The following is a 12,893-nucleotide window of genomic DNA, read 5'->3' as shown; positions in this document are numbered from 1 at the left end:
AACACACATCTCTCCGCGCGGCCACGGCGCCCGCGGACCAGGCGCGCCCGCCCGTCTCCCGCGCCGCGCCCTCGCCGCCGCCCGCCGAGGGCCCGGCGGAGCTCAGCTCGCGCCCCGGGGGCCTCGGGCCCGGTTCCCGCCGCCCTTCCTTTCTCCTCCCGGGCCGGGGGAGCTGAACCACGGTAAGCGCTCCGCCCACCGGCGGCCCTGGGGGGACCCGGCTCCGCTCGGCGCCCGCTCTCGGAGCGCGCCGCCGGCGGGCGTGGGGCGCGGGGCGCGTGCGGGCGCGGCGTAGGGCTGGCGGGAGGCGGCGAGTGTGCGCGGGGCATGCATTACATAAACTTTTGCTGCCTTGGCAGGAGGGGGACTCGCCACCTTAAGGTAGCTGCTTTGATTGCAGCGCCCTGGCGCCCGCACGTAGCCCTGTCTCCCTCCCTCTCCCCGCTATTGCATAACGTCTCCGGATTTCAGGAAAATTGATGTTTCGGTGGAGAGGAGCGCGCCGGGGAGGCGGAGTGGAGGCCGATCCCCTTAGCAGCCAGACGACGCGCCCTGCTCTCCGGGGTCCCCCCGGCGCTGGTCCCCTCTCCCGTCTGGCCAGGGGGAGGGTTGAGTCACGGGGAACTGTGTGGGTTTGCTTAGAAGGAGGGTTGAGAGTGCGAGCCGTGACGGCGTTCGGAGATGCCTGCGCGGCGCTTGTTTGTGTCAGGCGCCGTGTCGGCACCGACGTTTTCCACCCTGTTTGTCGTCAGCGTGTTTTACGAGCCCTCGGGAAGGTGGAGGGATGTGTCCTTTCTCACATTGCATAATGGGCCCGCGGTGAAGCGTGGGCCCCGAGGACGAACCGATGGGAGAAAGTGCGCGCGTGTGTGTGCAAGGATTTGGTCATTTGAGCGCAGCGTTGGGCATTAGATCCTTATCGGTACCCCAGCATCGTCCCAGATAAGCATGTTTTTAAAACGAGCCTACGGAATTCATTATTAAGAAAGGAGAAATCCTAGCGTTGGGCACCGATGCGCGCGGGGGAGGGGGGCTCCTTAAATGTTCCGAGGTGTTATTTTTAAAACCCGGACGAGCCATTGTGACGTTTGCCTCCCCGCTTTCCCAGCTGGAATGAGTTCGGTTCCATCAGCTTTTTCCTCACCTTATCGTCATTGCTCGCTCTCTCTCTCTCTCTCTCTCTCTCTCTTAAAGACACCACAAGACAGATCATTAATAGATTCCTGGAAATGTTATGTTATGTAACTGCCGAATTCGCTGGCCGTTGAGCGTAGAAAGGACGCTAATTACGTGCTTTTATAATCTTGCCACAAAGAAAGTAGGGCAATCTCAGCGTTTAAGAATGTCGTTATCAACAGGGGTTTTGTCGGTTCTTTTAAAGGATATTTTAAGCCGGAAAGTGACGACCGGCTAAGCTTTGACACAGCTCGTGCTTGCCAATTGTGTGTCTTTTGCCCTAAATGAAATGTACGTCTTTCTAAATTTAGCCCTATCACATTTTAACAATCGTGGCCTCGGTGCTATTTCTGGTCTCTCCGGGGCTGTGTGCAAATACAAGCTCAAGGCCATTTGCTGTAGTTTTAACTGCACGCCTTCCAAGACCTCTGATAAGATTGTATTTTTAGGAAGGCATTTCGCAGCGCCCAGTGACTGCTGCTGAACTGAACGCGGGGCCCCATTTATCATCTGAAAGGACACTTTGGAGTAGCTGCTGCGTTCGGAGGCCAGCAGGGAATGGCAGGCGTCAGTTTCTGTTCTGGCTTTTGTAAATAACAGCTAATGAGGTCAGAGGCATTTGTTTCACGTCATAATCTCCCCGGATCAGCTATGAGCAATGGCAGGCAGATATAGGTTAGTAGATTGTATTTTTGCCTCTGTAACCTAGTTTTTCTCATTGGAGATAGATGATTATGGTAAGTATTCGGATGTTCAATTTCTTCCCCGACTCTTAGTGTAATGACGTGTGACTGTACGTATTTAATAGTGGCTGTGAGGTGTCGTTTTCTTAGCGTACCGTTTACATGATTGAACCACAGTATGATTTTAGGGGCTGGAGACATTCTAGATAGTGACCCCTGGAACACATTATTACCCCTATTTCGGCCATTTTCCAAGACTGCAGTTCCATCAATCCCACCCCCCCCCCCACCCGGCCCCCCCCCCCCCCCCGGCAGCAGACCCGACCCCCTTTGGGAGCTGGGCTAGGAGACCCAGGCCTGCCTGAGGTCTTGGCCACCTTCCTTCACGCGTCCCTGCGCCCCTCGCTCCCGCCCCGGGGACCGGGCACGCGCCTGGCGGCGGCAGGCAAAAACCTCGGCCCAAGATGCGCCTTGGGCAGCGGCTGGACGCGCCTCGCGGTGGCCCGCGCGCTTCCCCGCCCCCTCCCCGCATTCCTTTGTTCTGGCGCGGGGGTCCTCGCGGCGCCGAGGCCCCGCTGCGCCGCCCACCCGGCGGGAGGCGGGCCCGGGGAGCGGCGCGGCTTGGGGGCGCGGCCGCCGAGCGGGGCGGAGGCTCGACCGGCCCAGTGCGGGCCTAGTGCGGTGCCCTGCGCCCACCAGGAGGCCTGAGGCGGAGAGCGGGGCGTGCCTTCTCCGGGCAGGCTCCGGCCGAGACGGGCCTCGGGCGGACACAGCGAGGGCCTGACTCCACTCCGTGGCACCGCTAAGTGCGACCCCACAGACACCTTTGTTTCTGGAGTCCTCGTTGTATTTCCGAGCCAAGCTCTTCTCCAGAGTGAAAAAGCAATGGCTTTTCTAAATGGCTACAGAAAGGGGGGGGGGGCGGGGAGGCAGTCTTGTCATGATAGGAGGGTTCCTGCTTGAACGTGGCTAGTTGAACCCACTTATTTTTTTTTTTTTTTGCTTCTTTATTATTCTTTCTTGTACCTAAAGTTTATATCGTCAAAGGCCCAAGATTATAAAGATGGTCAGGAGTCCCTAATTCACAACCACCCACACAGATGCAGCTATCCCTCCGTAGAAGTACCCCTCTGCGCTGTCATCCCAGCTGCAGGTTTCTCTGAGCGGGCTTCCGGTGTCACAGCGAGGCATCCAGGTGTGTGGAGGGTGTTCCGATCTGGCTGCTGTCTGCGGATGGTAGGCCTGGCCTCTGGCCTTCACCGCCAGGGTGCTCCTGGACACCCTAGGAACCCTCTTTCAGTTACTGACAGACAACTTTGGGAGGTACAAAGGGGACAGGTGCTGCCCAGGCCTCTGTCTCCAGTTACGGTAGACCTTCACTGGCCTCCGGAGAAACTCAAGGGGAAGCCTGTGGATCTGGACAGTTAGCAGGGGCTCAAAGGATGTTTCCAGAATGCTAGTGTGAGGTCGCTTTCCTTTACTGAACCAGATCTCACAGGAAGGGCAAGGACGGGTTGGTATTGGGCCTGTGAAGATCCGTCCTCTTTTGTTTCTGAAAACTCTTGCCTTGTAGGTGTTGTTTAATGTCTACACCAAGGGAATTCTTGACAGCATCAAAGCACTTCAGGGTCCCAAGTAGCTTGGGGTAATGTGGTAGGAAGGGACATCACAGCAGGAGTAGTGTGGCCTTTTCCAGATCTCTGGAACTTAAGCTCTCTGGCCTGGCTGATGTCTGCTTCTAACCCTCGGGTCTGAGATCACCTGTTCTCACCTCCACTTGTACACATACGCCATCTTGGAGTGTGGTTGGAGCCCTGTGGGCGACAACTAAAGCCAGAGCCCTGCAGACTGATGCTTCTCAATCTTGTTGACACCTGGGTCTGGGGGAGCTGGGGTCCTCGCAGAAAGGGCTGGAGCCTGGAGTCATCGTTACCCTGATTCCGAAATCAGAAGGGCAGTTACTACACAAGGCAGGTGGAGGACCCCCCATCACCCTCATTTTACAAAAGAGCCACTCGGGGAAGGTGGTGAGCAGTCCAGGCCAGGGCTGAAGAAGATGGGAGCTCTGCTAGCCATGCCCGCTGGCCTGCCTCGTCCTGTCCGTCCCTTCAATGAGTGAACACAGGCTCACTGTACTTGGTGAAACAGTTTCCTTTTCTGTGTTGAGGGCTTATCTCGGCAATTATAACATCACCATGATGCAACAGCCTGCAAATTAGAGCCCTTTGTGAAAGGCTGTGCACACGTTGAGCAAGGCCCCTGACTCACCCCTGCCAGCGGAGCGTTCTAGCTGACCTAGTCGTGGCCATCAGCGGGTTCCGAGATGTAGGTCTGATTGAAGCGTAGGCTGGAGAGGCGCGGTCGGAGTACTCAGCGTTATTTTTACCCAACTTAGAAATCACACATGCCTCATTATTTCCATTGTAACCCAGATGGCATTGATGCTGTTAAAAGTTGTTTATTTTTAATTTGTATTGAGGAATGAGAGCACGCTTGGGATTCGAGTCAAACATAACAAACAATGTAATTGAGATTTCCTATAATGCTCACTTCTTGTTTTTGTCAGGTATGCCTGCATTTCGCCGGGTTAGCACATTGTTTGATATCCTGTTATTTTTCTCAATTTTATTTGAGTTGATTTTTATCCAGATTGGCCTCACAAGTGAATGTCGAAAGACACTGACCTTCGATCACAGACAATTACATAAGAGAGGTTTTTTTTTTTTCAGTTTCAAAATGAGTTTTTACTGCCACCACCCCTGCTTACCTCTCACATTTCTTTGCAACTAATTTTCCTGTCGTTAGAAAGGGGGAGGATTGTGTTTCTCGTATGGCTTTAATTAGAGTTTGAGCTTGTTTTTTAAGTCTAGCGGGGATTTGCTGGATGCCATTCGTTAATAATCCTGGCTTTGAGGACCTGGTTTCACTGGAGTTTGGGTGTTTATAAGCCTTTCAATTATCAGAACACGGTGTCTTTTATTAACTTTCTAGGGATCTTAAATATAATTAAGTAAGTAGCCTTCAAATAAACCTTCCACTCTATTCATAAGGCGCACAGCTCAATAAATGGCAGTTACCTGGAGTGCCGATTAGGAGAGTGAGAGAGAGCATTTGAAACCAGGCTAGGGAGATTGGAGATACTGAGGCGCTTTCTGCCATGCCCCAGCCCCAGCCCCCACCCTCATTTGGGTAACTGCTGTTGTTTTATTCTGTTGCCATTATGCTCTGCACTAGTCCAGGCTCTGATGGAGGTGTCCCCTGAGACACAGAGGAGAGTAGGACATAGCTCAGTTGGCAGTGTTCGCCCTGGGCCCTATCACCAGCACCCCATAAAACAATGTCAGAGTGTATGCCTACAGTCCCAGCACACGAGACGTCATGCTGCAGGAGGATCGGGAGCCCATGTTCACAGCAAAGAAAAGAGGAAAGATTCCAGGGGAGTTACTAAATTCATCAATTATCTTTTCAAGAAACTGTCACAAACAGGGGCTTGGAGAGATGGCTCACTGGTTAGGAGGTTGGTTCTGAAGCCCAGCGCCAGGCAGTTCACAGCTGACTGTAACTGCAGCTTCAGGGGCTACAACACCCTCTCCTGACCTCCACAGGCGGGGATGGGGACACAGTGTGCTCACGCAGGAGCACGCATAAATAAAAACAACAAATCCTCTTCTGAAAACTGTTTTCTCACAGGTAGTAATGGTTCCCATTTGGAAGCTTCTCTACTAGGTTTTTACAAATACCTTTCTCTATACACACACAACTCACTCTCTCTCTCTCCACCCCTCCCCCTCTTCCATGGGCTTCATTTTCTCAGGCTGTGAGGTGGTTTTAATGGGTGCTCCCGCATGTCCTGTCTGCCTCTGCCTTCCAGACTTCCTCCGTTATGTTAGAAACGCTTGGTCCTGTGGAGACTGTCGTTTTACCAGTTCACGTTTCAGCCAGCAAGCACATGGGTGTGCTAATAAAGGGCAGGGTTGTCATCCAGTTCTTGAAGTTTAAATCTAATTTTCAAGTAACCCCTTGTTGGACTTGGAATCTTTTCCTTTCCCATAAGCTGGATCAGGTTTTGACACATTTATTTACAGATGCATGCAAACAGAAAAAGTGGGTCAGTCCGTTGCCGGGGTAGGGCTGGTCCGGCAGTGAGAGACAGCTCCTGTGTACGTGGCCCCACATGCGCAGCAAGCACGTGTTTCTGCTGGGCCTGGGTGTACTTTGGCCTGCTAAGCAGCTGCGGGCCCTGAGATGGGCACTCAGGAACTAGGTTGTTTTGTTCTCCGTGTAAAATGTCAGTGGATTAAAGTGCTCACTGCTCAGACCCGATGACCTGAATTCAGTTCCCAGATCCCACTGTGGAAGGAGAGAACGCACTTCTGAACGCCTGCCTCTGACCCCACACATGCCACAGGGTGATAAGAAATAAAATAGGCTGAGCCTACATCTGAGGAGGTGATGAAGTGATCAAGTGGCTTTCCCAGGTTTTCACAGGTAGGAGCGATGGCTCCGGGTTAAGAGCGCTTGCTGGTCTTCCAGGGGACCCAAGTTCACTTCCCAGCACCCAACTAGGCTTGTGGTGCATCTTGATACCTAAACGAGGAAGATGTCCTGTGCTCAGGGCACACTGTTTGTTCGTTTCCGTCTCTGTAGAACCTGAACTGCCTCGACTCACCTCTGAGAGGTCAGAGGTCAGAGATGTGCGTGTGTGTGTGTGTGTGTGTGTGTGTGTGTGTGTGTGTGTGTCTGTGTCTGTGTCTGTTGTAACCACAGGAACCCCTGCAGGATAAACTCTGTCTAGAGTTTATGTTGTCTATTGGACTCTTCTTGCTTTTCTGAGGTTGGGTCTTATTTTTTAAACTGCAGAGAATATTTAGATCACCTGACTTAAATAAACTCAAGGATCTGGGCTTATGAAATACAGCTCCTGCCTGCAGCAGGTTGTAAAAAGCATGGCTGTGATGGTGTCTTCTCGGTAGGTGTGGGAAAGTATGTCAGCTGGCATGACGCGATGACTGCTCTTAAATTTCTCTTTTTTATTTGTGTCTTTAAGCAGTCATATCAGCTAATGGATGTAATGGAGTTAATGGCGCTAAAAGGGGTAACATCATAGAACTGGCATTTCATGTCAGTTATTCACCAAAAAAGAAACACAGTGACTAAGCTACCCCAGCGTTCTGTGTTGATCCCAAACAGTGACACACAGGTGAAGTCATGGCTAGATTAGTCATGAAGAGAGACGCTGGGATCCGAAGCAGTCATCAGAAATGTGGGTGCTTTTAGAAGCTGTGCTGAGGAGATAGGTGACTCTGTGGGTCAAGGGCCTGGATGTTGAGTATGAATCCGCAGAGCCCATGGGGAGGTAGAGCATGCTTGAAATCCCAAGTGCTGGGGAGACAGAGAGCAGAGACAGGCAGGTCCTGGGAGCTTCCTAGGAAGCATGTTTATAGAACAGGAATCTCTAGGTCCACTGAACGACATTGCTTTAAAAAAAAAAAGATGGAGAGGTAATACAGATGACTCCTCCAGCCCTCACACACACACACACTTTATGCACATCATAATAAAATAAAAAGCGACTGTCAACTGCATTTGCCCTGCACTCACTGTTGGGGAGCTTAGAATCCAGAGCCATCGCCATCTCTGATTTAAACTACTGCGTGATCTCTGGCTAGTAGCACAGTCTTTCATTTCTCTCTTTTAGCTGCCTCCTCTGTGTATGTCAGCACAAGCTAGAGCCACTGGAGAGGAGGGAGATTCAGCTGGGAAAATGCCTCCATAGGGCTAGGCTGTGGGCAAGCCTGTAGTGCATTTTCTTTATCAGGGCTGTCTGGAGCAGGCTCCAGCTCATTGTGGGTGAGGCTACCCCAAGCAGTTGGACCTGGGTTCTATAAGAAAGCAGGCTGAGCAAGCCATGAGGGAGGGACCAGCAGCACCTCCTCGGGGCCTCTGCATCAGCTCCTGTCTCTGTGTTCCTGCCCTGCTTGAGTTCCTGTCCTGACTTCCTTCACCTATGAACAGGGATATGGAGGTGAAGCCAAACAATCCCTTTCCTCCCCAAGTTCCTTTGATTGTGGTGTTTCATCACAGCAATAGAAACTCTACAAAGTCATTGGGTCACAGGAACGCTGACCCCTTGTTGAAACAGATGCACTTTTTATTTTCTTTATAAGATAATAATGGGGCTGGAAAGTTGGTGCTGCTCTTGCAGGGGAACCTGGGTGCAACTCCCAGCACCCGCACAGTGGCTCATTACCATTGGTGAGTTCAGCTCCAGGGGATCCAATGACTTCTTCTGGCCTCCCAAGTGTACTGGGTAGGCAACACACTCACACACGTATTTTTTTTTAAGATAATAATAGGGGCTAGAGAGAGAACGCATTGCTTAAGAGTGAGTGTTGCTCTTGCAGGGGACCAGAGTTCACTTCCCAGCACCCTCAGCGGGCAGCTTACACACTCTTGGAGCTCCAGCTCCAGCGGGATCTGAAGCTTCCGGCCGTGGCAGGCACTGACACTCCCACGCACATGCCCACACAGAAAGACACACAAATGTACACATATTCTGCTAAAGATTAGTAATAATGATATTAATGCTGATAGTAATGGTGGCTGAAGCAATTGTTTTGTGTCAGGATAAACATCACCTTGAAGGGGGCGGTAGGGGAACGGTGTGTACCGGCTGTGTGCATGTTTGCTCTGTGGAGTCAGAATCAAACCCCAAAGCAAGAAAGAGAGGTTTATTATCTTGTGACAAATCCTAGAATAGAACGCTTACCTAGCTCTCTCCTGGGTTCTATCCCCAGCATACATGCGCATGCACACACACACACACACACACACACACACACACACACACGTACCCACGTACCCATGCACACACTTACACATGTACACACACACACACCACAAAGTAAGACCCAATTCATATTATAAATATTTTACTTGTGGGTGTGAAAAACAGTTGATGGTTCTATTTTTCAGTTCTTATATTTTATTTGAAACTAATTACTAAGATCGAGAGAAGGTCTTTCCATAATTACCTTTCTCTGGTTTTGAAGTAATCTTAACTTTCAAGAGGGTTCTGTTTAAGAAAAGAAAGAAAAGTCCCTCTGAATAGTAAGTGTTTTGGTACAAAGGGGATATATAAGTGAAGTCTGTTAGGCTGAACTTTAGGACCTCCAGAAGCACTTTGGCACTCCCTCCTGAAAGTCTGAGGTTCTTGCATTTCGAGTCTTATATGTACAGGTACTTCAAGTAAGTGTAGCAGCTTGAGGGAGAGGTCAGTAGGGTTCCCATGGGAGACTGGGGGCCGCCAGGCCTGGGGGCTGGGGGGAACAGCAGGTTAACAGGTGTTGAGGAGTTTACTAAGCTAAGTTCTTGCAAAGAGATGCGCATGTTTTCTCGGCAGAGCCATGTTCTCTGTCTGAGGCGGGGCAGCGTACCATTGCGGGGTTACCAGGGTGCCTGTCATCTCCTCCTGCCATGAATCACCCTACGTAGTGCACGTGGCCTTTTATCTCTGTCTGACCTGGGGGGAGGGGAATGGATTTAGGGATGATTGACTAAGTGACAGATTTAGTGACTGGGTGGGTAGGTGAGTGACTGAGTAACTGATTTCCTCACTCTCCTGGACCGCACAGTCCGCTGCAGAGAGTGTCTTTGCCACTGAAGAGGAAGAATTTGTGTATTGACATCTTCTCCCAGCTTGCTCACTCTTTAAAGAAAAGACCTGAGCCGTGTTTGCGACCGATACTCCTTGGCTGCTCAGCACAGGCCCCTTTGCAGCTGCTGCACATCTGCCCAAGGGACTCATCATGTTCTCCTCTGTTGCAGATAACCCATGAAAGGCACCTGACAGATTTACCCTGCAGCCGACAGCAGAGGGAATATTGATGGATGAGAAGCTGAAGGTTTTCAAACCTGAAAGAATACTGGGAGAGTGATTTGTTGTCCGCCGTCAGGTCCGTGGGGTAAGGACCTTTCTGATGCAGCTGAGAAAAATGCAGACCATCAAGACGGAGCCTGCGCCCCTGGACCCCACCAGCAGCTCGGACAAGATGATGGTGCTGAGCTCGGCCTTGGCCGAGGTGGCAGAGGACCTGGCCTCGGGGGAAGATTTGCTCCTGAACGAAGGGAGCGTGGGGAAAAACAAATCCTCCGCATGTCGGAGGAAACGGGAATTCATTCCGGACGAGAAGAAAGACGCCATGTACTGGGAGAAGAGGAGGAAGAACAACGAAGCCGCCAAAAGGTCTCGCGAGAAGCGCCGGCTCAACGACCTGGTTTTGGAGAACAAGCTGATCGCGCTGGGCGAAGAAAATGCCACTCTGAAAGCTGAGCTGCTCTCTCTGAAGTTAAAGTTTGGCTTAATTAGCTCCACGGCGTACGCCCAGGAAATCCAGAAACTCAGTAACTCCACAGCCGTATACTTTCAGGACTACCAGACGTCCAAGGCCGCCGTGAGCTCGTTCGCGGACGAGCCCACGATGGTGGCGGCCAGCTGCATCTCCGTCATCAAGCACTCTCCGCAGAGCTCCCTCTCGGACGTGTCCGAGGTCTCCTCCGTGGAGCACGCGCAGGAGAGCCCCGCGCAGGGCGGCTGCCGGAGCCCCGAGAGCAAGTTCCCCGTGATCAAGCAGGAGCCCGTGGAGCTGGAGAACTTGGCCAGGGAGCCCAGGGAGGAGCGGGGTGCCTTCTCCACCTCCATCTACCAGAGCTACATGGGAAGCTCCTTCTCTGCCTACTCCCACTCCCCGCCCCTCCTGCAGGTCCACGGCTCCACCAGCAACAGCCCGAGAACCTCGGAGGCCGATGAGGGTGTGGTGGGCAAGTCTTCCGATGGGGAGGATGAGCAACAGGTGCCCAAGGGCCCCATCCATTCTCCGGTGGAGCTGCAGCGGGGACACACCACGGTGGTGAAGGTCCCAGAAGTGAACCCTTCTGCCTTACCACACAAGCTCCGGATTAAAGCCAAGGCCATGCAGGTCAAAGTGGAGGCCTTGGACAGCGACTTTGAAGGCATGCAGAAACTCTCTTCACCCGCAGACGTGATGGCCAAGAGACATTTCGACCTGGAGAAGCACGGCACCTCGGGTGTGGTCCCCCCCTCCCTCACTCCTTTCTCAGTGCAGGTGACGAACATTCAAGATTGGTCCCTCAGATCGGAACACTGGCATCACAAAGACCTGAACGGCAAAACTCAAAGTAGCTTCAAAACGGGAGTGGTGGACGTCAAAGACAGTGGCTATAAGGTTTCTGAGGCTGAGAATTTGTATTTGAAGCAGGGAATGGCAAACTTATCTGCAGAGGTGGTCTCGCTCAAAAGGTTCATAGCCACACAACCTATCTCAGCCTCGGACGCCAGGTAAATGCCTACTGACTGAGTTACGCGTGGAGGAGGATGCTGTTGGTACCGTGCTGAATTTCCACTGGACCTCTGATGTCATTTCACTGTAGTGTGCACCCGGTGTCTGTCTGGTGTCCTGTGTGCACACGCTGAAGACTTGATGCCCTCACTCTGCCTGGTGTATAGTCAGATAACCCCCACAGAGGCTGTACATACCGAACGTTATTTTTGCTCTATTATAAAGCGTGTATGTTGCCACTTTCAATAAAGGATTGGTGACAAACACAGCACTGGCTCTGTTCCTCTTGGTCTGATCGGAAAAGAAAAGGCCACTTAAGTTTCTTAAGGTAGACGCTGGGGGATGGATATCTCAGTTGGGGATAAGGTGCTCCCCGCACAATCAAGACAGCCCTAGCACATGTACAGAGAGGCAGGTTCAGGAGCACACAAACCTCTAACTCCAGAGAAGGGGAACTGGTTGGGGCGCAACCCACAGGCAGATGGCTAGGGCTCACCTGCCAGAGGGCCTAGCCCACCTGGCTAGCTCCAAGTTCAGTGAGCGGCCCTGAATCAAAGAGTAAGGTGGAAAGGGATTGAGGAAGACACTGGACATCGACCTTTGACCCAACACACTCACATACATGTACAAGTAAGTTGCCATGGTAGAATTAACGTGGAGCGTTTGCTTCCCCAGAATGAGAGAAGACTGACTTTATTTGTTTTTTAAATTTTATTTATTTGTGTTTGTTTCGCAAGCAGTCATGTGTTTAGAAACCTAGAGACAGCGAGGGCCTGGGAGTCTGGGAATAGAGAAGAGGGTAGGGACGGCGAGGGCTCCTGTGCTGGGGTCTGGCTGGCAAAATTATTCCCTGCAAGGTAGTTTTCACCAGGACTGAGTTTTCTCTAGTTTTCTCACGTGGAAGACTCCAAGCGGTTTGCTGTCTCCTTAGTCACCTCCCTTTTCAGTGTGACACATGGTGTAGCTGAGTCACTGACCCACTTTCCTGGATGAGAGACCATTTTTAAAAGCAGATGAAAACAGGACAGAGGAAGTGTTTTCTGTTTTTCCTTTGCATTACGCTAAAGCTTAGCAGTTATAGAGTGTGACCAGGCAGAGAGATAAGCTAAATATCATTTAGATGTCATTAAAGGAATTTCTGAGAGCCTATCAGTTACCGCAGGCCAACATCTGTATGAGTCAGGTATCTTTATTGACTTGTTAAAAGACTCAAGCTATGTAGTTCAGAGGCTGAATCTTCACCTAGTACTTGTGGGGCCCTAGGCTTCCCTCCCCAGGGGGCAAAAGATGTGTGAAGGAGAAATATTAATGATGCCTCCCTAGCTTCAGACATTGGAAATAATAACACACAGGTCTGGAAAACATGACCCCAGCAACCGGGGAAAAGACCAGGCCTGGCCTTTTATTTGTCCAGAATTCTCTACGTGTGTCATGAGACAATCCCCGTGTACCCTTGCCATGCGGCGGGGTGGTGTCCTGTGTGTCTCTCTCAGGTGGAGTGGGTGGGCAGTGGACCGTGTTCCCAGCAGCTTGCCCCTTCCCCAAGCTCTGTGTCTCCATACTGGTCTGTCTGCACTGGGCACAGGGAACCGTTGTGCTGTGACCACACTTATTCTTACTTGGCACGGCACGGTTGACCGCAGTGCCTGGAGGCAGAGCAGGCAGTGTGCTTGGG

The 12,893-nt window shown here is 51.8% G+C and overlaps 1 protein-coding gene across 4 annotated transcripts in view; it reads left to right on the top strand.

The window, feature by feature from the left end:
* Nfil3 (nuclear factor, interleukin 3 regulated) overlaps window positions 1-11,486 on the top strand; it is a 13,576-nt gene extending 2,090 nt beyond the window's left edge. For 2 of the 4 annotated variants that reach the window (XM_055595223.1, XM_055595224.1), the window contains exon 2: window positions 9,687-11,486. In XM_055595223.1, the coding sequence (XP_055451198.1) occupies window positions 9,839-11,221 (1,383 nt within the window). In that variant the 5' untranslated portion in view covers window positions 9,687-9,838 and the 3' untranslated portion in view covers window positions 11,222-11,486. Of the gene's footprint in view, window positions 1-30; window positions 183-5,944; window positions 6,348-9,686 lie in introns of those variants that run through there. The other 2 variants (XM_055595222.1, XM_055595225.1) reach the window with 2 other exon arrangements.
* Window positions 11,487-12,893: the final 1,407 nt, after the last annotated feature.

Source organism: Psammomys obesus, unplaced genomic scaffold, assembly GCF_907164565.1.
Source record: "Psammomys obesus unplaced genomic scaffold, mPsaObe1.curated_primary_1811, whole genome shotgun sequence".
Taxonomy (NCBI): Eukaryota; Metazoa; Chordata; class Mammalia; order Rodentia; family Muridae; genus Psammomys; species Psammomys obesus.
Note: the sequence above shows the minus strand (reverse complement) of the source record. Positions and strands in the feature narration are given on the sequence as shown.